The 27281-nt window shown below is 50.8% G+C and overlaps 1 protein-coding gene across 6 annotated transcripts in view; it reads left to right on the forward strand.

Annotated features, from left to right (window-relative positions):
• Nucleotides 1-408: 408 nt before the first annotated feature.
• Nucleotides 409-27281, forward strand: part of NISCH (nischarin) — a 35834-nt gene continuing 8961 nt past the window's right edge. Inside the window, exons 1-14 of one of the 6 annotated variants that reach the window (XM_073230687.1) lie at nucleotides 415-578; nucleotides 2624-2707; nucleotides 3444-3626; nucleotides 16874-16922; nucleotides 17887-18050; nucleotides 18364-18459; nucleotides 18736-18831; nucleotides 20219-20371; nucleotides 21020-21088; nucleotides 21575-21760; nucleotides 21877-22005; nucleotides 23143-23256; nucleotides 23507-23618; nucleotides 24009-24160. In XM_073230687.1, coding sequence (XP_073086788.1) covers nucleotides 471-578; nucleotides 2624-2707; nucleotides 3444-3626; nucleotides 16874-16922; nucleotides 17887-18050; nucleotides 18364-18459; nucleotides 18736-18831; nucleotides 20219-20371; nucleotides 21020-21088; nucleotides 21575-21760; nucleotides 21877-22005; nucleotides 23143-23256; nucleotides 23507-23618; nucleotides 24009-24160 — 1695 coding nt within the window. In that variant the 5' untranslated portion in view covers nucleotides 415-470. The other 5 variants (XM_073230688.1, XR_012128882.1, XM_073230686.1 and 2 more) reach the window with 5 other exon arrangements.

The raw sequence follows: 27281 nt of genomic DNA on the forward strand, positions 1-27281 counted from the left end.
TTATCACGGTGAGCATTTCATAATGCAGATAATTATCGATTCACTTTGTTGTGGTCCTGAAACTAGTATATTGTGTGTCAACTAAACCACCAACTGGCGGGACGTGTTCTCCCACAACCCTCTCGCGCCCTAAGCGGGCGCGCCCATTAGCCCGGTGCTGCGCCATCGCTCCCTTTTCGGCAGGGGGAGACTGAGACCACGCGGAGTAGCCCGGGAGGTAGGGCGCCTTTCGTCCTCCCACCCAGAGCAGTGCCCAGACTCAGTTTCTCCCCAGCAGCTGGCGGCAGGCCCGGCGGCGACACACCGGGAGCTCCCGAGGGCGGTCGCGCGGACTGCGCACGCGCGCAGGAGCCGCTGTCAGTCACGCGCGAGGGGCGGGGAGACGCGGCGGGGGCCGGGCGGCGGGACGCTGGCCCCGCCCCTGATGCCGCCAGAGTGCGCCGAGCGGTGTCGGCGGCGGAGCCTTAAATATGGCGGCGGCGGCGGCGGCGGCCGGGCTCCCCTTCGGGCCTGAGCGGGAGGCCGAGCCGGCCAAGGAGGCGCGCGTGGTGGGCTCTGAGCTCGTGGACACGTATACGGTGTGCTGGGGGCGCGGCCGCCCGGCCGGGGGTGGCGGCGGGAACCCGGAGTCCGACCGGCGGGTGTGGGGAGGGGGTCTGGGCCCGCAAGTCCGGGAAGAGGGTCCTGCGATGGGCCCACAGACGGGCTTTGGGGAAGGGGTTTGCGCCCCGAAAAGGAGGCCAGGGTCAGGGAGGTCTGCGGTAAAGGGGTTCCGCGGAAGAGGGGCGCCTAGGGGTGGAGGCCCCTCTGCATCGATCCTTTAGGCCTGGAGGGGCGCCGGTCTGGGACGACGCGACCGGACGTCGGGGAGGAGGGTCTTGGATGGATGGAATCCGGGCACGGGGCTAGGCGGGTCTAGAGGAACGAGGGTCGGGGCCTTGACCTGGGAGGCCTGGGGTCGCAGTAGAGATTTGCCCCCAAAGTGAGGAGTGTTTGGGGCCCCGGGGAGACAAGAATGGGGGAGGGGTGCAGCCGAGACACGGGGTAGTTCAGGGGTCGCTTAGGGCTTAAAATACAAGACTCTGGAACCCAGGGGTCGTAATGGCTTCGTACTGTGGGGGCATTTGGGGCAGCAAGCCACCCACCCACACTTCCAGGATGGGGGGGGGAATGGAGGATAGGAAGGGGTAGGGGAGTTCCCTCTGTGTTGGGAGTTGGACGGCCTCCTGGGTTTGGATGGGGTGGGTCGCCAGGCCTGTGGGCCTCTAGACTGCCTGGCTAGGACTGGTCCTGGGGTGGCTGCCTACTGGGCACCTGCCAGCCTCCTGTCCTTTGTTCCCGGAGGGTGAGTGGGTGGGGGGCTTTGGCCCTTTCTTTGCCCCACCCCCTTGGCCTTCATCCTAACCACCCGCCAGGGTAATAACTCTGGGCTTTCCTGGAGGACAGGAGCCACCAGGCTGGGAAGAGGGATTGGGGGTGGGTCCTGGAGCAACAGGCCAGGACTGGAGAAATGGCTGCGCCTCCATGGAGGCTTCAGCTGAGTTGATTCTTTCTCCTCCTCCTCCCATGCATGCTGCAGAGAGGGGCGGGACACTAGGACCAGGGGGCCTCTTGCAGGTGAGGTCTCTGAACTGATGATAGCTGGCTGGCTGGTCAGCCGTCACCCTTGGGCTGCATTCAGCCGGAGGATCAGCTCTAAAAAGCTTCGTTATTCCCCAGGACTGAGCCCCTCCCCCGAATGGGCGTGGGAGAGGTGGCGATCCAGGCTGACCTGACCGTTTGGTGTCCAGGTGTGCCGAGTTGAATGTTAATGAACACACGTTTTGTTGATTGCTTGCTACATGGCAGGCATGTATGAAGTATTTTGCATGTATTATAATATTTGATTCTTAAACCTACCAGGTTTAACATGCAAGAATTTAGGCTCAGGGGGAGCTTAAGCTTTTAGTCACTAACATAAATAACTCAACCTGAGCCACAGCCAGGAGGAAATGGCAGAACCAAGCTTTGAACCTAGGTCTTCCTCAATTTCCAGGTCCATTCCTTTAGCCGCTAAGCCTTGTTGCCTTCTGTCAGGGCTTCGCTGGTCCATTGTTGCCCTTCCCTTGCCCTCCTGTCATCTTTTTAGTGCCTTGACTCCTGGTTCAGTAGCAGAAATCCATCCTAGCCAAGAACCAGCTAAAAGCGTTGGAAAAGGACTTGGTTCCAGGGTATAGTCAAGGCACATAGGAAAAAAAATGTAGCAGAAGCTGGTCCTGCCAGACTTTCAGGCCCTGTTCTGCCTCCCTTGGAAGGGGTGCCCTTGCCTACAGATTGGGTTTTAACTTACCTGGAGGCTGGAGATGAAAAAAAAATGAGGTGGCTTGATAAGATAGTCAACTTTTCTGTACCTTATTGTTGGACAGAGCCACAGACTTATCCTGTGAGTCTGCCACATCCAGTGTTAGGGCCATGGAGGAGGCCAGGAAGGGGCCCTGCTGCTCACCAAGGGTCAGGGGCAGAGGCTGGTGGGCAAGGTCAGTCTGACTGACCTTGGGGTGGGAGGGTATGTTGCTGAGTTGAGGGTGGAGGGCAGGGCTTCCCTTTTTGCTGGCTGGGCAAGGGTTGTGGGTTTTCCCTTTAGGTTTACATCGTCCGGATAACTGATGGCAGCCATGAATGGACAGTCAAGCACCGCTACAGTGATTTCCATGACCTGCATGAAAAGGTAACTCTCGAGAGCTGGGGATCTGTGTCTCAGGGCTTGGGGGCTTTTAGGCCAAATTTCATTGTGCAATGCATTTATTTTAGGGCAATACAGGCTCCATGCCTGTAGTGCCTTTCAGTAAACCAGTTTATTAATGTTACTGGCAAAAAAACCCCAAACAAACTGGTGGATCCTGGGAGTTCAACTCTAGCATGAGACAGTATTTGAGGAGCATATTTGAACCTCAGTTTTAAGATTGCCAGTCTTAGCTAGGATGTCAGATGCTGGGACAGTTTCCTATAGAAGACAGGTTTGAACTTGCTCTACCTGACTAGCCTAGTCCAGTGCCTGCACTTTAGTTAATCAGGCTGTGGTTCTATATCTTTATTTGCTTTTTGAGAGAGCTGCTTTTCTCTGGGTCATTTGCATCAGGAGTATTCTAAAGACAGGCCACCGTCGTGATTGGTTTTCATTCTGGTTTGCAAAAGATGGTGATTTTAGGGGCCTGGAGATATTTTCTGAATATCCAGTGTCTAGATGGAGCCCCTTGTCTGGAATTGTGTTGGTATTTCTTACACTAATTGAACCTGATGAGGCTAAATCCCAAATGCACTAACTAGTTTTGTCACTAAACTTGGTACTCTTGCCGAGAGGGGCTGTGGAAGTTGTGAAGGCTGCCCTCAGGTCTTGGCGAAGAACCTCTTGGTCTGTAGTTGGCATGCTTCTAGGGTTTCTTTCTTTCTTTTTTATTTAACAGCTTGTTGCAGAGAGGAAGATTGATAAAAATCTGCTTCCGCCCAAAAAGATAATTGGGAAAAACTCGAGAAGCTTGGTGGAGAAGAGAGAGAAGGATCTGGAGGTCTACCTGCAGACCCTGCTGGCCGCCTTCCCTGACGTGGCCCCCAGAGTGCTGGCCCACTTCTTACATTTTCACTTCTATGTAAGTCCCTCTCAGGGCTTCTGCCTTATCTGCAGTCCCACAGCCACCAAAGCTCGAGGCAGCAAACCAGTGTAGACCTCAGCTTGGAGGAGAGGTGGGCTGGAGTTTGTGGGGTGAGAAGGGGTCTTGAGGATGGGGTGTGGGTACAAGCATGTTTATTGACAGATTTGCCTAAAATTTGGCCACAAGATAGGTTTTCCTCCACATTTTACATAGTGAAAAGGGCCTGTGGGAATTTAAGCTAGGTTTTCAGCCAAATGGGACAGATTAGGAACAGCTGACACGCAGCCCAGAGTGGTGGTGGTTTATAGCTCACTAGACTTGAGGGATCAGTCTGTGTTGGCAGAGTATTGCGGTCTTGGGCATCGTAGGGTCCAGGGTGCTTAGGGAGGGCAGAGAGCTTTCTCGGATGACGGTGTGCATCCTGGAGCAGCTCTGCACCCGCTTGTGGGTGTAGGGACAGCTGACATGGGCTCCTGATGGCAGGATGAGTTGTCAGACCCTAAGCAGGGAAGTTTGGCAGTGTAAAGCCAAAACGTTAAAAGCAGCTGACCCTTCCACTTCTGGGAATTTATCCTAAGGGGGAAAAAATCAGGCAGCTGCCCAAAGGATGTAGATCATCACTACATTCCTGGGTCGTAGTAAGATACCCAAGGCCATTAAAAGTCCAACAGGAGTCAGCTGAGAAAAAATCAAAGGGAGCAGCCATGCAGTTGGGTCGCGTGCTGCTGGCAGAATGATGGCGCGGCTGCAGACTTACTGATGTAGGAAAACGGTAGCTGTGTGGCTAGATGAGAAGGGCAGACCACCAAACAGTAGGAGAAGATGGTCCCATTTTTATGAAGGGTTTATGTGAACATATTTGTCTAAGAATGCTATAACGTTACACATCAGAATCCTAGTAGCCACCTCTGGGTGATAGATTTTTAGATAATTTACATTGAATTGTTTTTTTTCCCTCTATATGATGAAGATAGGAAAGAATCCACTCGCTTTTCAGACTCACTTTTTAGGAAGGGAACTGTGGGCTGGAGGTAGTGAAAACACAACTGGCTTGAGTATTTTCAGAGTAAGACAGCTGAACCTTTCTTGGAGTGCCAGAGAGACCCCGGAAACGGGATAGCACTGGCGCTGGGCCACTAAGCTTGGAGGGGCCTTGTGGGGAAAAGGTGTCATTTACAGATGGGATATATATATGTGCTTTGGGTTTTGTTCAGTAGACACTAGCCATGTGTGTGGTTAGCAGCAGTTTCCTGTTGTAGACTTTTATTTTTGTGTTTCCTTATGTGAGAAGGAATTTTCATTCCTTGTGTGAGTCTTTCAGATAAACTTTACTGGGACATGTTTAAAGAAATGCTGTACTTGGAGAAAGCTTGCTAAGCAACCCGTTGACCCCGTCGTTCCATTGCTTAAGACCTGGACTTTGAGGAGGAGGTCTCCTGGCTCTTCAGGTCTGCCCTCCTCTGAGCACAGGGAGGCCATGACTACTCCTTTGTAGTAGGTTTGCCTGAGAAGGGCCTGCAGCTGGCCCACATCTGTGGTTCTGGTTTGAGACATGCTGTACTACTTGGAGCAGTTTGGCCATATTTAAAATTAATGGTTATCAGAAGGGCTTCAGGGTTGTATAAATCCAAGGATTTCCCAAAGTAATGGATCCATCACTGCATTAAGTCATGGTATCTCAGCTGTGACACTGTTGGCACCTGGGCTGGGTGATTGTCATGGGGGCTGTTCTGTGCATCATTAGCAGCATCTGTGTCCTCAGTAGACACCAGCAGCACCTCATGCCCCCAAAGTTGTGGCAACACAATGTCTCCACACGTTGTGAGGTAACCCCCTGCAGGTAGAAGTGCTCCTGATTGAGCACCACAGGACTGGATCTTCAGGTGAGTTTGAACACACGGGGTCTAAAAGATTTGTCAGCCTTTCTGCAGGGTGGGAGCTCTTGGGGATGTTTCTGCTAACTTGTCCTGTCAGTGTCCTCTCTGAAATTGTTCCCGTGCTCCACCTCTTGTGGGGCTGACTTTGGACAGGGTGGGCCCAGGGAACCCTATTTGGCCGAGGTGTGGCCTTTTTTTGAGATAAGATTCACATAACGTAAAATTCACTCTTTTTTAAAGTGAGCAATTCCTGTGTTCTAATACGTTCACAAAGTTGCTCATCTGTCACCACTATCTGAACCGAGGACATTGATTACCCCAGAAAGGAGCTGTTGTGCCCATCAGCAATCAGTCATGTATTTTTCTGTCTCCATGGATTCGCCTGTTCTGGACATCACAAATAAAGGGGACCATACAACATGTGATCTCTTGTGACTTCACTGAGCATAGTGTTTTCAAGGCCCATTCATGTATTGTAGCGTAAAGCCATACGTCAGTCCTAAGATGCCTGAGTTACAGCTTGTTTGGATATCATTTTCTGTATCAGTTGATAGATACTTGGGTTGTCCCCACTTTCTAGCTGTTACGAATAATGCTGCTATGAGCATTCATACATGTATTTGTATTTGGACGTGTTCATTTCTGTTGGGAATATGCTGGGAGTAGAATTGCTGGGTCATGTGGAAACTGATTTTTTGGGGAACCTGTTTTTCCCCACAGTGGCTGCCCCATTTTACATTCCCACCAGCAATGTGTAGGTCCTTATCTCCCCATATATATATATTTTTTAATAATTCTAAAATTTTTTTTTTATTTTGGTATCATTAATCTACAATTACATGAAGAACATTATGTTTACTAGGCTCCCCCCTTCACCAAGTCCCCCCCATATACCCCTTCACAGTTACTGTCCATCGCATAGTAAGATGCTGTAAAATCACTACTCGTCTTCTCTCCCCGTGCCCCCCCTACACTATACATACTAATCGTAATGCCCCCTTTCTTTTTCCCCTGCCCTTATCTCTCCCTTCCCACCCGTCCTCCCCAGACCCTTTCCCTTTGGTAACTGTTAGTCCATTCTTGGGTTCTGTGATTCTGCTGCTGTTTTGTTCCTTCAGTTTTCCTTTGTTCTTATACTCCACATATGAGTGAGATCATTTGGTACTTGTCTTTCTCCACCTGGCTTATTTCACTGAGCATAATACCCTCTAACTCCATCCATGTAGTTGCGAATGGTAGGATCTGTTTTTTTCTTATGACTGAGTAATATTCCATTGTGTATATGTACCTCATCTTCTTTATCCATTCATCTACTGATGGACACTTAGGTTGCTTCAATATCTTGGCTATTGTAAACAGTGCAGCGATAAACATAGGGGTGCATCTGTCTTTTTGAAACTAGAGTGCTGCATTCTTAGGGTAAATTCCTAGAAGTGGAATTCCTGGGTCAAATGGTGTTTCTATTTTAAGCATTCTGAGAAACCTCCATACTGCTTTCCACAATGGTTGAACTAATTTACATTCCCACCAGCAGTGTAGGAGGGTTCCCCTTTCTCCGCAACCTCACCAACATTTGTTGTTATTTGTCTTTTTGATGGTGGCGATCCTTACTGGTGTGAGGTGATATCTCATTGTGGTTTTAATTTGCATTTCTCTTATGATTAGCGATGTGGAGCATCTTTTCATGTGCCTGTTGGCCATCTGGATTTCTTCTTTGGAGAACTGTCTATTCAGCTCCTCTGCCCATTTTTTAATTGGATTATTTGCTTTTTGTTTGTTGAGGTGTGTGAGCTCTTTATATATTTTGGATGTCAATCCTTTATCAGATCTGTCATTTATGAATATATTCTCCCATAATGTAGGATACCTTTTTGTTCTATTGATGGTGTCCTTTTCTGTACAGAAGCTTTTTAGCTTGATATAGTCTCATTTGTTCATTTTTGCCTTTGTTTCCCTTGCCTGGGGAGATATGTTCATGAAGAAGTCACTCATGTTTATGTCCATGAGATTTTTGCCTGTGTTTTTTTTCTAAGAGTTTTATGGTTTCATGACTTACATTCAGGTCTTTGATCCATTTTGAATTTACTTTTGTGTATGGGGTTAGACAATGATCCAGTTTCATTCTCCTACATGTAGATGTCCAGTTTTGCCAGCACCATCTGTTGAAGAGACTGTCATTTCCCCATTGTATGTCCATGGCTCCTTTATCGTATATTAATTGGCCATATATGTTTGGGTTAATGTCTGGAGTTTCTGTTCTGTTCCACTGGTCTGTGGCTCTGTTCTTGTGCCAGTACCAAATTGTCTTGATTACTGTGACTTTGTAGTAGAGCTTGAAGTTGGGGAGCGAGATTCCCCCCCCCCCCCAATTTATTCTTCCTTTTCAGAATTGCTTTGGCTATTCGGGGTATTTGGTGTTTCCATATGAATTTTTGAACTATTTGTTCCAGTTCATTGAAGAATGCTGTTGGTAATTTGATAGGGATTGCATCGAGTCTGTATATAGCTTTGGGCAGGATGGCCATTTTGATGATATTAATTCTTCCTAGCCAGGAGCATGGGATGAGTTTCCATTTGTTAGTATCCTCTTAAATTTCTCTTAAGAGTGTCTTATAGTTTTCAGGGTATAGGTCTTTCACTTCCTTGGTTAGGTTTATTCCTAGGTATTTTATTCTTTTTGATGCTATTGTGAATGGAATTGTTTTCCTGATTTCTCTTTCTATTAGTTCATTGTTAGTGTATAGGAAAGCTACAGATTTCTGTGTGTTAATTTTGTATCCTGCAACTTTGCTGAATTCCGATATTAGTTCTCATAGTTTTGGAATGGAGTCTTTAGGGTTTTTTATGTACAATATCATGTCATCTGCAAATAGTGACAGTTTGACTTCTTTACCAATCTGGATTCCTTGTATTTCTTTGTTTTGTCTAATTGCCGTGGCTACGAACTCCAGTACTACAGAATAACGGGGGAGAGTGGGCATCCCTGTCTTGTTCCCGATCTCAGATGAAAAGCTTTCAGCCTCTCGCTGTTCAGTTTGATGTTAGTTGTGGGTTTATCTTATATGGCCTTTATTATGTTGAGGTACTTGCCCTCTATGCCCATTTTGTTGAGAGTTTTTATCATGAATGGATGTTGAATTTTGTCAGCATCTATCGAATGCTTTTTCAGCATCTATGGAGATGGTCATGTGTTTTTTGTCCTTCTTTTTGTTGATGTGGTGGGTGATGTTGATGGATTTTTGAATGTTGTACCATCCTTGCATCCCTGGGATGAATCCCACTTGGTCATGGTGTATGATCCTCTTGATGTATTTTTGAATTCGTTTTCCGAATATTTTGTTGAGTTTTTTTGCGTCTACGTTCATCAGGGATATTGGTCTGTAGTTTTCGTTTTTGGTGGGGTCTTTGCCTGGTTTTGGTATTAGGGTGATGTTGGCTTCATAGAATGAGTTTGGGAGTATTCCCTCCTCTTCTATTTTTTGGAAAACTTTAAGGAGAATGGGTATTATGTCTTCCCTGTATGTCTGATAAAATTCCGAAGCAAATCCATCTGGCCCAGGGGTTTTGTTCTTGGGTAGTTTTTTGATTACTGCTTCAATTTCGTTGCTGGTAATTGGTCTGTTTAGATTTTCTGTTTCTTTCTGGGTCAGTCTTGGAAGGTTGTATTTTTCTAGGAAGTTGTCCATTTCTCCTAGGTTTTCCAGCTTGTTAGCATATAGGTTTTCATAGTACTCTTTAATAATTCTTTGTATTTCTCTGGGGTCTGTCGTGATTTTTCCTTTCTCATTTTTGATTCTGTTGATGTGTGTTGACTCTCTTTTTCTCTTAATAAGTCTGGCTAGAGGCTTATCTTGTTTATTTTCTCGAAGAACCAGCTCTTGGTTTCATTGATTTTTTTCTATTGTTTTATTCTTCTCAATTTTATTTATTTCTTCTCTGATCTTTATTATGTCCCTCTGTCTGCTGACCTTAGGCCTCATTTGTTCTTCTTTTTCCAATATCCATTATTGTGACATTAGACTATTCATTTGGGATTGTTCTTCCTTCTTTAAATATCCCTGGATTGCTATATACTTTCCTCTTAAGGCTGCTTTTGCTGCGTCCCACAGAAGTTGGGGCTTTGTGGTGGTGTTGTCATTTGTTTCCACATATTGCTGGATCTCCATTTTGATTCGGTCATTGATCCACTGATTATTTAGGAGCATGTTGTTAAGCCTCCATGTGTTTGTGAGCCTTTTTGCTTTCTTTGTACAATTTATTTCTAGTTTTATACCTTTGTGGTCTGAAAAGTTGGTTGGTAGGTTTTCAATCTTTCGGAATTTACTGAGGCTATTTTTGTGGCCTAGTATGTGGTCTATTCTGGAGAATGTTCCATGTGCACTTGAGAAGAATGTGTATCCTGTTGCTTTTGGATATAGAGTTCTATAGATGTCTATTAGGTCCATCTGTTCTAGTGTGTTGTTCAGTGCCTCTGTGTCCTTATGTATTTTCTGTCTGGTGGGTCTGTCCTTTGGAGTGAGTGGTGTGTTAAAGTCTCCCAAAATGAATGCATTGCATTCTGTTTCCTCCTTTAATTCTGTTAGTATTTGTTTCACATATATTGGTGCTCCTGTATTGGGTGCATATATGTTTATAATGGTTATATCCTCTTGTTAGACTGAGCCCTTTATCATTATGTAATGTCCTTCTTTATCTCTTGTTACTTTCTTTATTTTGAAGTCTATTTTGTCTGATACTAGTATTGCAACACCTGCTTTTTTTCTCTGTTGTTTGCATGAAATATCTTTCTCCAACCCTTGACTTTAATCTGTGCATGTCTTTGGGTTTAAGGTGAGTCTCTTGTAAGCAACATATAGATGGGTCTTGCTTTTTTATCCATTCTATTACTCTCTGTCTTTTGATTGGTGCATTCAGTCCATTTACATTTAGGGTGATTATTGAAAGATGTGTACTTATTGCCATTGCAGGCTTTAGATTCGTGGTTACCAAAGGTTCAAGGTTAGCTTGTTTACTACCTTACTGTCTAACTTAACTTGCTTATTGAGCTATTATAAACACAGTCTGATGATTATTTCTTTCCCTTCTTATTCCTCCTCCTCCATTCTTCCTATGTTGGGTGTTTTGTTCTGTGCTCTTTTTAGGAGTGCTCCCATCTAGAGCAGTCCCTCTAAGATACCCTGTAGAGGTGGTTTGTGGGAGGCAAATTCCCTCAACTTATGCTTGTCTGGGAATTGTTTAATCCCTCCTTCATATTTAAATGATAATCGTGCTGGATACAGTATCCTTGGTTCAAGGCCTTTCTGTTTCATTGCATTAAATATATCATGCCATTCTCTTCTGGCCTGTAAGGTTTCTGTTGAGAAGTCTGATGATAGCCTGATGGGTTTTCCTTTGTAGGTGACCTTTTTTCTCTCTCTCGCTGCCTTTAATACTCTGTCCTTGTCCTTGATCTTTGCCATTTTAATTATTACATGTCTTGGTGTTGTCCTCTTTGGGTCCCGTCTCTCGGGAGTTCTGTATGCTTCCATAGTCTGAGCAACTATTTCCTCCCCCAGTTTGGGGAAGTTCTCAGCAATTATTTCTTCAAAGACACTTTCTATCCCTTTTTCTCTCTCTTCTTCTTCTGGTACCCCTATAATACAGATATTGTTCCTTTTGGATTGGTCACACAGTTCTCTTAATATTGTTTCATTCCTGGAGATCCTTTTATCTCTCTCTGCTTCAGCTTCTATGCATTCCTGTTCTCTGGTTTCTGTTCCATCAATGGCCTCTTGCATCTTACCCATTCTACTTATAAATCCTTCCAGGGTTTGTTTCACTTCTGTAATCTCCCCCCGGACGTCTGTGATCTCCCTCCGGACTCCTGTAATCTCCCTCTGGACTTCATCCCTTAGCTCTTGCATATTTCTCTGCAGCTCTGTCAGCATGTTTATGATTTTTATTTTGAATTCTTTTTCATGGAGACTGGTTAGGTCTGCCTCTGCAGATCCTTTCTCAGGTGTTGTCTGAACTCTCTTGGACTGGACTAAATTTTTTTGCCTTTTCATGGTGATTGCAGTGGCTGTAGGCAGGTTGCAGGTGTGTCAGCTGGGAGAAGAAAGTCCTTTCCTGCTTGCTGGATGCCTTGCCCTTCTCTGCTGCCTGTGTCGGTTACCCGCACTCCTGGAGCAGCCACTGGGTTAATTCCCTAAGCTGCTGTGGGCGGGGTCTCTGTCCAAGCAGCACGGAGCCCTGTGGGGAGTGGCAGGCACACCAGGTGTGCTCCTCTGTGATAGTGGTGCCCCTGCTGGGCAGCTGTGTGCCAGCAGCGGCCTTTGGGTCTGGCCCGGGCGGCTGTGCGTTGGGCTGGGATTCCAGTCGGCTGCTGGGAGCGCGCCTGCTTCCTCTGTCTCCGCTGCAGGTGCGTGTGGGCCTCTCCCGCGCGGGCCTCTACCAGGCTCCTCTGGCTCCACTGCCGCCGGTGCACACAAGCTGCACCCAGGCTGTTCGGTTGCTGCTGCTGTGGGCTCGCAGAAGCCTCTCTCGGTCCCCTGTGGCGCCGTTGGTGCATGCGATCTGTTCCTGGTCCCTTCCAGCGCCGCTGCCCCCGGCACGCGCTGCCACTCTCCCGCTACTGGGCCTGTGTGTCGGTGTCCGCACCAGTTAGAGGAACAACTGGCAGGCTGCTTAGTGCCATGAGGGTCTTCAGAGCCATGCTTCCTCCCCAGGGTTTAGGGTGCCTAAGGTTCCCCAGGATTCCCAGCTGCTGGCTACGTGTGCCGGGACGACTTCATCCAGCTATGGGGTCCCTGTCTCTTTAAGACTTGCAGAAAGCACTCGCTTTTCTTTTGTCTCAGGGGTGCCCGTTGCAGGGACCTGCCCACAGGTTTTGCTTTTCTGTTTCTCTAATATCCAGCACCCCATGCACCTTGTGTCTGCACTCCACATGCAGACTTATAGAGCTGGTTGTTTAGCAGTCCGGGGCTTTCACTCCCTCCCCGTTCCGACTCCTTTCTTCCCGCCGGGTTCTGGGGTTGGGGAGTGTTCGGGTCCTGCCTGGATGCGGCTTGTATCTTAACCCCCTTCATGTGATGTTGAGTTCTCACAGATGTAGATGTATCCTGGCTGTTGTACTGTATCCACTGGTGTCTCTTTAGGAATAGTTGTATTTATTGTATTTTCATAAATGTATATGTTTTGGGGAGGAGATTTCCTCTGAACTACTCACGCTGCCATCTTCCCATGATCCTCCTCTCCCCATGATCCTCCTCTCCCCACATTTTTGTCAGTACTTGTTACTGCCCACTTTTGATAGTCCACCCAGTGGGTGTGAGTGGTTTGAATTTCCATGAAGGTTAATGATACTAAGCTGGTTTTCATGTGCTTACTGGTTATTTGCATATCTTTGGAGAAATATATTCAAATCCTTTGCATTTTGAGAATTACGTTACTTGTGTTTTTGTTGTTTAGTTGGAGTTTTTAAATGTACTCTGGATATTAGACCCTTATCAGAAATGTGAAATGAAAATATTTTTTCCTGTTGTGCAGATTTTCTTTTCACTTTCTTGACAGTGTCCTTTGAAACAAAAGTTGTAGATGTTGATGAAGTTCAGTTTATCAATTTTTTACTTTGGTTGGTTGTGTTCTTGGTGTCACAGGTAAGAAACTATTGCATAATCCAAGGTCACAAAGATTTACAGTTAGGTTTTCTTGTAAGAGTTTTACAGTTACAGCTGTTATATTTAGGTTTTTCGACTGTTTTGAGCTAGTGTTTGTATAGTGTGAGGTAGGACTCCAACTTTTGTGTGGAAAAAATGGCATTTCCATGGCAAGAAAAGAAAGCAAGGTTTCTCTCCCCAGCCAGCTCTGAGATGGGAAGTCCGGGAGCAGGTGCAGGCCTGTGTTGCAGTGAAAGGGGGTACACCTCAGCACTGGGCCTGGTGCTGTCTCTCTCCAGGTAGCTGTGCTCTGATATGCCTGGACCCTCAGTGACAAATCTCGCCCCAGAACCCCTAGAGCAGAGGTTTTCAAATTCAGTGATGTGGACTCCCACAGAGAATTCCAGCACACCGTTTTAGGCAGGATGCCTAACAGTGGACTCGAGGGGCAGGACTTGCTGCTCCCAACAGTTTATTCCAAGTCCTTTAACTTCTCTGTGGCCCAGCTCCTCCTCCTGGAGCTGGAGGGTGACGGCCTTAGGCCCTTGAGGATGGCAGGAAACTGCAGGAAGGAAAGGGGCTATGCAGGCGCTCCCCAGATGTTGGAAAGGCACTCCCATGTCATCCAAAGGGACATTGATATCAATTTTTATATTTTAAAGCCAATTGACTGGAACAAAGATGCTTTTTGAAATCAGGAGATATGGTAGAACTGTCATCATCTGAACTCAGCTTTAGCATCCGCTTCTGCCATTTGTTTTGGTTGCAAAGTAGCAAGGCTGCAAGATGACAGATTTTTTGCAGCTTTCTTCCCATCTTGGTGCCTCAGTGGGGAATTTAACTTCAGGTCCACTCATAACACAGTATACCCGACCCCTGCTGGAATTCCTCATCACAGGTGTGCATGTGATTGCAGAGACCTGCAGTGGAGCCTGTGACGGCCCCCAGCAAGCACTCTGCTTGAGCGTGTGCTGGTCGGAAGCATGGGGGCTGGCCTGGGGTATTCATTGAGCGCAGGCGCATGCGTTGTGAGGAGCCCTTGGTTGCAGGGGTCCACGTGCACAGACGGGCTCCATTGGAGTGTTGGTGGCCAAGCTAGAGCCTGACTGGCCAGCCCATGGCGTATTTATGTGCAGCTCTCACACTGCCTCAGGCCCCATACCCACACTGGCAGGAGGCCGGCTGGCCTGTAACTCATTTGGGGTGGGTATTAGTTTTTAAACATAGCTTTTGGTTGTTTTTTAATTGAACATTTTTTGAGGTATAAAGAATTTCTTTTCTTTGTACAGTGCATTCCAATTCAGACACCTGTGGCGCTCCAAGTCCCTTCACAGATTAGGAAGGGGGTGTGGGAGTCGCCTGACCCCACAGAACCTGCAGCAGCACAGACTGGGGCCGCCAGTGTGCCCCGGATCCTGGCGGAGAGGCCTGACTGTTCACCTGCACCCAAGGTTGCCATTTAGCCAGAACACTCTGAGCTGGCAGACAGAATGCTTTTGTGAGGAGGCTGATGCTCTAGATTTGGGGCCTGAGGCATTTCTTTGTTCCTCTCTGATTAAGAGTTTTGCAAGGTGAGCATCAGCCTGGAAACTAAGTAGATGGTGTTGCAGCAGGGGCACTTCCTGTTCCCCAAAGAGGAGAGAGGGCGTTACATGGTTGGCTCTTTAGATTGCTCAAGTGAATAACTGCTCTCTGCTGGCTTGTACTCTCTCTCAACTTTAGGCGTTCTCTGGAAATTCCAACCCTGTCCCCTTAGCAAGGCTGGCTGGCATTGACACCAGCTGCCCTGAGAAATGGAGCTTTGAGGGTGAGGGCCGTTGGGTACTGACGGTGGGCAGGGAGCCCTTCCAGGAGCTAGCTCCAGGGTCCGTAGCATGGGGCTGCAGAAGCCCAGGAGCTGCTCTCAGGACTGGTGGGCATGGGTTGCGGCCTCTGGGAGCCGCTCGCAACTGTGCCTTTCAAGGCTCTCCAGTGATGCCGACTGTGGGGAGGTTGCAGAAGTGCTGATTTGAAGACCGGGCTTGGTCTCCAAATACCAGAAGCAAGCCCTTCGGATCGTTCCAGGCTCTTCCTAGTATCAACTCTTCACAACAGCTGAGGAAGATATAGTTGAGTCTAAGTTGTTGCAGGAGACTGAGGTTGAACTTCAGAGTGAACTGATAACCCCGCATCTTGCCAGCTGGAGTCCCCTCCTGTCAGAGCCCACTTTATCTCTCTGATGGCCCTTTGATGTCTGACCCTGCATCTTCCAGACTGTGAGCCCCCTTAGTGCTGAGGCTCTTTGCTCATTTTTCTCCCTTTGGCTTTTTGTTCATTTGTGGGGTGGAGGGGGAGTTACTCTCAAATTATATGTAAACTGAATATCAAGTAGATTAAAGAAACACATTTTTAAAAGTTAACAAAGTATGAAAGGAAGAATTAGAATCATTTTGTAATCTTTGGGTAGGGGAAGGGGCCCCAGAATTCACAAAGGAAAGGAACCACAGATTAAACAATGTGAAAATGAAAACCTCTATGTCAGGAAAATCGCTGTCAACGGGTAAAAGGCAACACAGACAGGGAGAAGATGTTTGCAGCATATAAACAACCTGTAAAATATCTGTTATGTATAAGAGATAAGAAAGGGACAAACAAACCAAAGAGAAAAACAGGAAAAGAACACCCTGTCTCCTGCAGCCTGGTGCCTGTCAAGTCCCATAAACATGTGAGTTTCATGTTCTGGTGGTAGAGACATTCCTGTGAGTTAGGAAGGCAATTTGCAGTCTCCATCTGGACCTGTTTATGAAAGTCCTTTTAGTGGCCATCTGTCAATTAACATATTTACCTGCCAGCCCTACCATTAGGTACTGAACTGCTGAGGCAATTGGTGTGTACAGATAGAGGCTGCAAGGCCAGCTGCTTGAGTGTGACTCGTTCTAGCCAGGCAGCATGGGGGGTCAGCACCTCTCCACCTCAGTTTGCTCAGCTGTGAAACAGGATTCAAAATAGTGTCTTCCTGGTGCAGGGTACTAGAAGGATTGAGTGAGCCTGTGCATAGCAAGTGCTTAGCCTGTGCCCAGCGTGAATCAGAGCCCATCAGGCTGGCAGTTAAGTGCCAGAGGCTTCCCCTCCAAATGCCTGCATCACACCATTCTAAAAGGAAAACCTCTCTGGCCTCTTTCTCATGGCCCTGGGGTTGAACTATACTTTGCAGAGCTTGAAGGGATGAGCACAGGAAGAGAACCAGTGCTTACTCGTTTCCTAGACCCCTTCAGAACATGAAAGAAGGCAGAAACGGTCTCTCAGGAAGGCTGGGCTATAGGGGATCCTTCAGCCCACCAGGGTGATGCAGGCCTCTTTTCTGGAAGAAACAGGACTTCCTTTATTACGCCCTCTCCTGGCACCTTCTGGGGCCAGTTTTGGGAGCTGCTGGCTTCTCAGCTACTCCTGGATGGAGCCGGGCTTTGTCTGCCTCCTGGGCCTGGTGCTCCCGCCAGTGCCTGTGTGCGCCTGGATCACAGCGACCGTCTGCGTTCTGTTCTCAGAGGAGACATTTCAGATGTCCACATAACTGGAAATACTTAGTTCCCCTTTCTAAGCACCTTGATTCACTGTAGATTTATTTTTCCCTTTATTTTGTTACCTTTCTGGAGAGTACTATTGGAACAGCAGAGGGGTAGATAGCAGGGAACGTGTGGCTGGTGACTGTGGGTAGGGGACTTTCTAAACTGTGGGTTTGTTTTCCCTGTAGGAGGTCAATGGCATCACTGCGGCACTGGCTGAGGAGCTCTTTGAAAGAGGTACATGGCCGGGGTCCCCACAATACTGGGTGCAACCTTCCCAGCCCTGTTGGCTGGCCAGGGGTGCCATTTGTTGGGCTGTGCCAAGGGAATCTGAGCAGGGGGTCCCCCAAGTCCCTTGACATGGTCTAGCCAAGCCTGCCCTCTGCCTGCAGACAGCCAGGTTGAGGAGTCCTTCACCTTAGGACTCTTGAGTCCCTGTAGTGGGGCTAATCCCAGGCTCGGGATTCAGTCCAGAGCCCTATGGTGGAGTTCTAGCAAGTGGGTGGCGTGGGGCCCTCTTGTATGTGGCTTGTCCTTACCCCATAGAGTTCAGGTGTAAAACAAAACTTGGGTTGTGGCCCTGCCAGAGAGCAGTGTACCCACAGCTGACACGTAGTGCAAGCTTCTTGTGGCTGAGCCTGGCATCTTACCACCTCCCCTGGGAGGCAGAGCTGAGGATGAGAGGCCCAGGGACCTGCTGGAGGGAGGGTGTCTGGAAGGAGCAGGGCAAGGGCCCCAAATGCCAGTGAGTCTGTCTGGCTCAGAACCTGCGCCTGCTCTCAGCCCTGCGCCATGCTGGCATCTCAGGCCTCCCCCGGATTGACCTCAAGCTGTCTGTATCTTGGAGGATGCAGCATGGGCCCATTGCCCACAATGCTGCCTTATACCAGCTTTGTCCCAGCTCAGGGCCTCAGATTTTGGCTCATCCTCACCTCGGGGAGGCTCCCTGGACACACGTTCCCATGACCCTTCCCTCCTTTGGAATCGTGTGTCCTGGGTCTGGCCTGTGCCTGGTATGGTCCCAGTAGGGCAGCTTCTCCTGCAGGCTTGGGGTCGTGGCTTCTCCTTATGCGGAGCAGCGTGTGTCATGCATGTTTGCCAGATGCTTGTTAACTGTTGACCAGGTGGACAGATGCCCTGGCCCACACAGTGGGGACAGGGCTGGGGTTGAATGCTCACCCTGCGGGCATGGCTGTTGCAGGAGAACAGCTCCTGGTGGCTGGTGAGGTCTTTGCCATTGGACCCCTGCAGCTCTATGCAGTCACTGAGCAGCTGCAGCAGGGAAAACCCACATGTGCCAGTGGGGATGCCAAGACTGACCTCGGGCACATCCTGGACTTCACCTGTCGCCTTAAGTACCTTAAGGTAAATCATGGCATCTTGGTTGTGGAGAGCTGTTCAGTGGTGGGCGAGTGGCCTGATAGCTCATTGGCTGCCAGTGTGTAAAGAAGGCTGGGCCATGGGGACCAGTGGTCACCCGTTGGTGTTCTTGGCACTGTCTTTCTGGCTGTGAGCACCAGGGGGCAGTTGTGAAACAGTGTCCTGTTGCTTCAACCAGCATTAGGCTGCTGTGTGGGCTGGAAAGGTGATGAGTGGGGTGTCTGGGCCTCAGCACTGCCCAGGAAGGTGGGCAGGGCAGTCACGGCATCACTGATCCACGCCCTATCTTCGGCTGCAGGTTTCTGGCACAGAAGGACCTTTTGGGACCAGCAACATTCAGGAGCAGCTCTTGCCATTTGATCTGGCAATATTTAAGTCTCTCTGTCAGGTGGAGGTAAGGCCCAGGCCCCTGGAGTGTAGGCAGGGCAGCCCTTACAGAGGAAGTGGAGTTCATGGTTCACTGTGAGTCTTCCTAGATGCTTCAGAGAATGCTCGGTTAGCACTAAAAATTGGGAAAAAGAGAGACTTAGGGTTCAGTTGCCTCCGCCTCTAAGGATTCTAAGGCTTTGGGTCCACTGATGGCTGTGCTCCGTCTGTGTGGGTGATCTGCCTCCCAGGACTTCTGCGGGAGCAGCACCGTCGTTTCTGACCCGGCTGTTCCTTGTTCCAGATAAGTCGCTGTGATGCCAAGCACATCCGGGGTCTGGTTGCATCGAAACCCACCTTAGCCACGATGAGCGTCCGCTTCTCAGCAACCTCCATGAAGGTGAGCTCTGCCTGCTTCTCGTCTGGAGCCCTGATGGAGGGGCAGGGTCCTGCACTGTGGCCCCTGCGCTGAGGGCGGTCGCGAGCACTGCTGCCGTGTGTCAGAAAGCACCATGGGACCCTCCCCTGGGTAACCTGTGCCCCTGCAGCCACCCAGCACTCAGCAGGCCCTGGGATGCTTCGGTCCGTGTCTTCGTCAAAAATTAACACTGTTAAATAAGGTACTTTAAGGAACTACTCCCAAACCCGCCAAAAAGTCACTGTTTTTTTGATGAACAAACTGTTGAGAAGTGGCAGGTAGCAGAACATTTATTAGCTACATATGTTTCTGTAAGCCTAAAAGGCCCTGTCTGAGCACTTGTATGTATCTGTTCTTGTGGATGTACAGAAGACAGGTGAGGTTGTGGATATGCTGGGCACTGTTTGTATCTGAGCAACAGAAATAACTCGAACTGAGAATGTAAGAGGTTTCTATTCACTTTTTTATGGTTGCATCTTAAAATCTATATGCAGGTCTAGAAAAAACAAAGTTTTTTGGTTAACTTCGATCATATACAGTGTCTTACTAAGATTTGGTGAAGTCTTTCTCTTGAGGCTGCTGCCTGAAAGGAGGAGGTTTGAGTGGAGAGCAAGGGTACGGGCAGCTTTGTTAGACAACAAGTCCTACCGTTTGCAACGACATGGATGGAGCTAGAGGGTATTTTGCTCAGTGAAATAAGCCAGGCAGAGAAAGACAAGCACCAAATGATTTCACTCATCTGTGGAGCATAAGAACAAAGCAAAAACTGAAGGAACAAAACAGGAGCAGCATCACAGAACCCAGCCCCTCTCTGACACACCTGCTGCCTGGCTCAAGGAACTAGGAATGGTGGGTTGCAAGAAGTGAGGTCAGGTGGGCTTCATCATGAGGAGGCCCGCCTGGTTCCCCTTGCATGGTGACCTGTGTCCAAGCTGTGGCCCGCCTGTGGGGCAGCACCGTCACACGGTAGCTCTGTGAAACAGCTGCTAAAGGGCCTGTTGCTCACAGCAAGGAACGTGGTGCCGGCTGGGAACGCACAGTTGCCTGGAAACACCACAAATTCTGACCTTCAGCCTCTGAGATTTAAGCCAGAAAAGACACCGCCATGTAGCAAAGGGCTGTTGTGGGCTTGAGGAGCACTTGCTTCTGAAGCCAGGCCACAGCATATTCCAAGTGGCTGTTATGTTGCTGAGCTTTATAGTTATTTCACAATCATTTAAAAGCATATGAGCCAAAGCCCCCTCTTAATGAAAGGTCACTTCCACATGCTAAATATGCTTAGCTCTTCCTGAGATTTTGCAATGATTGTGTTCCTAACATGTGTTGCAAGGGGGCCCAAGTGTGGTGCTCAACAGATGTTTTTACACAGGAAGTCCTCGCTCCCGAAGCCTCGGAGCTGGATGAGTGGGAGCCAGAAGGCACAGCCCTGGAAGGCCCTGTGGCTGCTGTCATCCCCACGTGGCAGGCGCTGACCACCCTGGACCTGAGCCACAACAGCATCTCGGAGATTGATGACTCTGCGGTACGCCGTCAGCAGCTGGGCCAGGGCCTTCTCCAGCCTGACTAAACCCCAAGTTGGGTATTTAACTTGGCTTTTTCTAGAAGGACCACAGAAAGTCTGTTTCCAGTCCTCTGTGCCTTGCCTGCAATTTAAAGTTAATTTCAAAGTGGGGTTATTTTAAATAGTGACGTGATAGAACCAAATGAAACATGTTAACTTCATAGAAACACAGGCTGTGATGAAATTTACTCCCAGGGAGTGGAGCGGAAATGTCACTCTGTAGGTTCAGACGTGCCTGTGTGAGAGTGACATCCTGATGGTGTTTGGGCAGTGGAGGTGTCCTGGTACCAGTGCTCCTGGGTGGGTGTGGCTTGGAGGGTTCCAGAATGACTGGCTTCCTTCCCTGGGACCTGGCCATGTGTCACTTTTGCTAGCCAAGTGTTCTGTCCAAGTGGTGGGTCATGCTCAGCGCTGGAGTCCTTGTGTGTTCCTGCAGACGTGTGCTGTCTGGGCACCGGGACATTGTCGCATCAGTGGCTCTGTGCAGATACCCACCCTGGGGGTCCATGTTCAGGAGAAGGCATCCCGGGTGTCTGTCTACCATGTGCAGGGGCTACATAGGGTCCAGCCTCCTAGAGTAATGTTGGGTATTGTCTTTTCTTTCACAAGAAACTGATTCCAAAGATTGAGTTCCTGGACCTGAGTCACAATGGAGTGCAGGTCGTGGACAACCTACAGGTAATTCAAGTCTTTAGAGATTGTGACCACCTGTAGGCTTCCCCCAAGGTCCCATTCTCCTGAGCTCAGGAGGCCGGTGCAGTCATGGGTGTTGGCTGTACCTGGGAGCCCCTCACAGGTGCCCAGGAGGCATTTGTGCTCCTGAGGGCTGCCCAGGTGGCATTTACTGCCACCCCTTTAGGGTCCCAGAGAAGCACTGAGCGGTTGTATCTCTAGTTGCAAAGAGCTAGTAAAGATGAATAAATACAAACGGAGCATGCTGAGGACATGGTAGACAGCCTACCTTGGTGTCAGAGCTCAGGCCGCCTCTGTGGGTGCTGCTGGGCTGCGGTGTGTGCAGGGGACGAGAGGGGCTTCCCTCCCTCATAACCGTCGGAGGGAGGGGTGCCGACCTGCGGAACTGGTTATCTTAGGTTGGGAGACCAGCACACCCTTTCTTTGGAGCCTTGAACTGAGTCACCTGCCCTGTTCTTCATGTCATCACAGCACCTGTCCAACCTCGTGCATGTGGACCTGTCCTACAACAAGCTCTCCTCCTTAGAAGGGGTTCACACGAAACTGGGGAACATCAAGACCCTGAACCTGGCAGGCAACCTGCTGCAGAACCTGCGGGGCCTGCATAAGCTCTATTCCCTGGTCAACCTAGATCTCAGTGACAACAGAATTGAGCAGGTGAGCTGTGCCCCACAGGGCCAGGGGTTCTGGAGGAGGAAAAGTGAGCTCTCTCTCATCCAGAAGAGGCTGTGAAAGGTTGTGGTGCTGAGGTGAATGGACCCCGTGCCTTGCAGATGGAGGAGGTCAGGAGCATAGGCAGCCTCCCATGTCTGGAGCACGTGGCTCTGCTGAACAACCCGCTGAGCATCATCCCTGACTACCGCACTAAAGTGCTGGCTCAGTTTGGAGACAGGGCCTCCGAGGTAAGCTGCTGGTGGGGTTGTGGGCTGGTGCCGGCCGACAGCATGGCCACTGTTTTATGCTTGTCTGCTTTGGTAGACAGCTGGCCCTGCAGAGCCTTTCAGTTCCGGGAAGCACTCTGCCTCCCCAGGAGAAGGCCCCCTCAGCCTCCTGCTCCTCCCCTGTCAGGGCTGCCCCCCAAACCGACAGGTACAGGCTGAATGTGGAGAGACTGTCTAAAACTTGTTAAAAGGAAACGTCGGTTATTACAGGCAAGGGGCAGAAATAAGATAGTAAAATAATCCTGGTTCCTGGACGACTTCTGGCTATGAAGTCTGATGGTGAACCTAAAGGATTTGCCTGCTTTTTGCCTGTGTAGCCTGGCCCGGTGGCTGCTGCCTGCTTGAGGGGGTCTGACCCCCTGCTGCCACACAAGCTGAACAAGTTCTTAGCCAGGTCACCTGTCGCCTCAGCCTGGAGTAGGCCCGTTCCCCACCTTCCCCAAATCCCAGGCCAGGAGTAACCCAGAGTGTCTTTGTCCTTCACTCACCATGTCCCTCTGTGCCTCCCCCAAAGTGCTCCTTGCCCCACGCTATCACCAAAACAGTGTTCACAGGATGTCACCTCTTCCCCTCCCCAGCTCCAGACGTTGGGAGGCTCCTGGGCCCACGGTGCAGTGGCAGTGCCCCTACAGGCCCTTGGGACAGTCCCTCATTTGCCTTTATCACTGGTGCTCACTGCCTGGTGGCCTGCACAGCCTCCCGCCTGCTCCCCTTGCCCGCCCCAGAGGCCTCCCCTGGTGCTTGGCGGCTGTGTTCCGCTGTAACAAGGGGCTTGGTGAAGTCACTGCCTTCCCCATTCCCAGTCAGCCAAGAGGCCTTCCCAGTGGGCCCTGCACCCCTGCCTCCACTTCTTGGAAAGGGGCTTCCAGAGATGGACTGGGCAGTGTGGGTTGTCCCTGGGCTACTCCAGGGAGCTTCCTGGTCACGCTGTGGGTGGTGAGGAGTTCCTGTCCCATGGCAGGGGCTGAGCATGGCAGGGGCCTCCCTCAGCCTTCTCTGTCCTCATGGGGCCTGGCCCACGCCTCACCAGGGTCCCTGCCGTTATGCTTCCACCATGCTCGCTGGCCTGTGCTAATGGTCTTTCTCTGGATGCTGTAGGTGTGTCTGGACCACATAGCGACCTCAGGGAAGGAGCTGGACACAGTGGAAGTGCTAAAAGCAATTCAGAAAGCCAAGGAGGTCAAGTTCCACCTGAACAACCTAGAGAGGAAGGTGGGTCTGCTTGGGAGTGGGAGGGGTGGTGAGGAGGGCGCTGACTGGGTAGACAGGCCCCACGCCCCCCTGTGATCTCCCCTGCAAGACGGGACGGGGTAGTAGCTGCTGCGTGGGTTGCTGAGGCTGGGCGAGGCAGCCTGTCCCGTCCCCGGTGTCCTGAGGACTGCTGGGTTCCCCTTCTCACCCCAGCTGTCCAGTCTGCTTCTGCTCTGCCCCTGCTCTCGCTGACTCACACGCTCCTCCTCAGATCAGCGAGGACTCCTGGCCTGCACCCGCCTCCTGCGTCAGACCCAGCAGCCCGCTCTCCACCAGGGGTCCTGCCTCAACCTCCCTGCCCCAGCCCATCCTCTCCAACCAAGGTAATCAGTGGCGTGTGTGTGACGAGCTAAGCCTCACAGGCCCTGCTGGGACCCCTGGCTGGGCCAGGAGAGATGCTGGCACCTGGTCCCTAGGGGCTCAGACACAGAGAGGGCCGGTGCTGTCCACAGGCTGGTTCCTCTTGGTGGGGCATCTGGTGGGGGGTGCCTGGCCTGAGTCAGCTCTTGTTTGCTTAGTGAGGACCCCCAATTGCTCTGACACCCACAGCCAGTTCTGGGGTATGGTGTCTGATAGGGGCCCAAGTATGCCATTTGAAACAGGGTTGGCGGTATGGCCCGAGGGCCCTGCTACCCCAGAGACAGGTGGGGTGGGGGGTGCCAATTGGCCCCTCGTTCCTTTTCCTGAGTCGAATGCCCGGTCTTTGTGTGCAGAGTTCTCTTACCATCGCTCATCATTGGCTTGTGGTGTGACCCAGCCCCAGACACTTGTGTGTGGGCCGAGGTGGGCTGTCTGTGGGCCCATGGAAGACCATCCCTTCCACCTACCCACTGCCTTAGCATTTTCAAAGGGCTTTCACCTCTGAACCCAGGCACCCTCGGAGATGAGTGAGTGGAGCAGGTCCCCTGAGAGTGCCTGCGTGCCCGGCCCCCAGGAAGTGCCGTCCCAAGTGGAGCCGAGGCTCGGGACACAGGAAGGAGCGCCACCAGCCCGGGCTCCTGGAGACGAGAACTTGGTGTGAGGTCTTGGGAAAAGAGTCTGACCCTATGTTTCAAGAGCCACAAAAACATTTCCACCCCTTGACCTGGTAACCCCGCTGATGGGAATTTTATCTTAGCAGGATAAGTTAACTGGGAAGGGGGAGGCAAAATGCTCACCACAACCTTATTTGTGCGAGGAAAACATGGGATGTGACACCAGTCAGGGCAAGAGGGAGGTTAAGCTGTGTTTCAAAATCCTGTGCTGCCACCACACCAGAAAGAACACGGGACAGGATGAAGGGCAGCGTGCTTGGGTGAAGTCAGGAAGCCCATGGGGCTGCCGGTGACAGCCCAAGGCGTGCCAAGAGTCCCACGATGGGGCATGATGCTAGGTGCTTTTACACCACTTGGGACTGAGAAAGTGTGTTTACTTTTTTACAAGAAGGGAGGGGTTTGTGTCCCTGAAGAAGCACCCCCAAGCCCTCCTCCTGCCTGGGCTCCCAGGGGCACAGTAGTGGGTGCCAGCGGCCCAGTGATGAGGGTCAGCAGGCGGGAGGGCAGGAGCCAGTGCAGAGCGGGCTGTGGGTGAGACGGGGATGGGGGCCGGCCCAGAGCCACAGCCGCAGCAGCCCCTGTGGAGGGGAGGCCTCTGCAGCAGCAGGGCCGGGGCCATGGGCTGGCGCACTGTCGTCTGCCCCCTTCCCGGCTGCTGGCCTGTAGTGCGCTCTCCTAAATAAAGCTGCAGTGGACGTCTGTGTGTGCACGTCTTTCCTTTTTGTGAGAAACCAAGGTTGGGCCCGGTCTAAGTGTTCTCCTAATGTCTCCCGTGACATCCTCTGAGGGGCCCTTTCTGACCACAGGCTTGTCCGGGAAGGAAGCAGAAAGATTCCCTATCTGCATTTCGACAGCTGCAGACAGGGCTTGGGCGGGCAGTGGCAAGGTAGTGTTGCTTTTCCCCACTAACGGGGAAGGATCCACAGATGTCTGTTCAGCTGCATGCTGCTGGACCTTGCCTGGATGGGTAAGGGTTTCTCCCATAGGGGAGCAGCTATGCTCCCAGCCTGATCTGTGGGCGTGAATGCTCTTGGGAGGCTTGCCCAGAGTGGGTGATGGCCAGTGAGCACCAGGCCTCTGCTTGCCTCAAGAGCTCTTAGCCAGCTTGTTGGGGCCATGGAGGACTGTGACCAGTAGGAGCTGATGTGCCAAATGCCAGAGTTAATTCTGCAGCCAGGCCTGGGCCTGAGAGGAGGCGGTAGACAAGAGGTTAGCAGCAAGCATATGGTTGCTGGTCAGCCGAGCCTGCATCCCAGCTTCCCGGGCCATGTACTCCTAAGCAACTTGTAGCCTCTCTCAGGCCCTGTTTTCCCAACTGTAAAGCGGACACACCCTGCTTCATCGACTCTAAGATGCACACGTTTCCACCTTGTGACTTCTCTGAAAATTGAGATGCGTCTCCCGCTCAGTGGCATCTCAGTCGCTGTTGGCAGCTGGTGTTCGTGATGGAGTCCTGTGAAACCCTTCTCGTGGACACCTGCTAATCCCAAGATGGCGCCACATCCACGCATCTTAGATTTGATGAACTGTGGTAAATACGAGAGACGTGCATGGGCTGACTTGGGGAAGTGCTTAGCACTGCGCCTGGCTCATCAGAAGTGGTTGGTGAGGGCTTCCCCTTCCCACGTCTTCCCTGGGGGTTTCGCAGTGGCCATGATGGTGCCCCTGAGGAATCAGTTGCCTCTTGGGAAGATGAGCTGTGTGCCCAGGGGAGAGCATACCACAGGGCACAGGTGGTATGGGGGTGTTTGCGGCAGGCCCGGTATGTCCAGGGCAGGGAGGGCTTGGGTGCAGGTGGCTTGAGGGGTGTCTCAAGAGGGCAGTAGGGCCTGAGCATATGGGGAGGGGCGGGTGCAGGACAGTGGCAGCTTCCCATGGGGCTCTGCTTGCCACCCTTCCTGCCTGTGCAGGGCCCTGCTGCTTCGCTTTGGGGTGTCTGGACTTGGGCGGTTGGCCTGCCTTGCCCATGGGCAGAGGGCCTGGGCTGCACTGACATCCTGTCCTGGGTGGCAGCTGAGCTGGACAGAGATCTGTGAGCTCCGAGGGCTCTGTCATTTCACTGAACCCTGTTGAGTGGTGGACAGCCAGGCTGTGGAGGCGAGCCCTGGGCTCCTCCAGGCCTCTGCAGGACTGGGGCTTGATGCCCAGCCAGCTGCATTTAGGAAAATGTCTTTAACAAGTCTTTGCCCTCCACAACTCCAGAAGATTTTCTGGAGTGAAGTAATGGGCCCAGACATGCTGTTGTCATAAAACAGCCTCAGCAAGTTTAAAAGCACTATTTGCAGTGCATGAGTCAGAGTGTGCTGTCTGCCAGAGCTGGCCCGGGGTGGGAGGGTCAGTGGGGGTGTGTCCTGTGGAATCAGGCCCCAGGGGCAGGGCACAGGTATCCTGCCAGCCCGAGAGGAAAATGGAGCCTGCAAAAAGGCTTGGCCTTCCAGGTGAGGGGCCCTGTGCCCGTGCGGGTCTGCGGAGCTCTGAGATGTCAGGTTGGGGTCTGTGGCTGTGTTTAGTCATTTCCCCGGCAAGAGGCTCCAGGAGTGAAGACGTTTGAGTATCTTGATGGACATACAGCCAACCGCTCTCCCAGCAGGCAGGCCCGCTCATACCCTAGTGCCCACCTCTGCCCAGAGACGCTGAGGCTGGGCCACCAAGTCAGTCTGACGGCCAGACTGAGAGCCAAGATGTGTCTTGCCCCGACTCGCCCCGTGTGGTTGCCTGTGGGTGCACGCTGTTTGCTGTGTTCTCAGCGGCTGTTCCTGAGTGTGGGGTCTGTTCATTGTAACGTCCCAGTGGGATTCCAGCTTTCTCCTCCACCTGTGAGGATCTTCTATAGATTAAAGGTGTAAACCTTTGTCAAATATTGCAAGTACTTTTTCTCATTTCATTTTATTTTCTTTTTACCTAAAGAAGTTGAGGTTTCAGGGTCACCTCTCAGTTTCTTCCTTTGGGTTT

Source organism: Manis javanica, chromosome 3, assembly GCF_040802235.1.
Source record: "Manis javanica isolate MJ-LG chromosome 3, MJ_LKY, whole genome shotgun sequence".
Classification (NCBI taxonomy): Eukaryota; Metazoa; Chordata; class Mammalia; order Pholidota; family Manidae; genus Manis; species Manis javanica.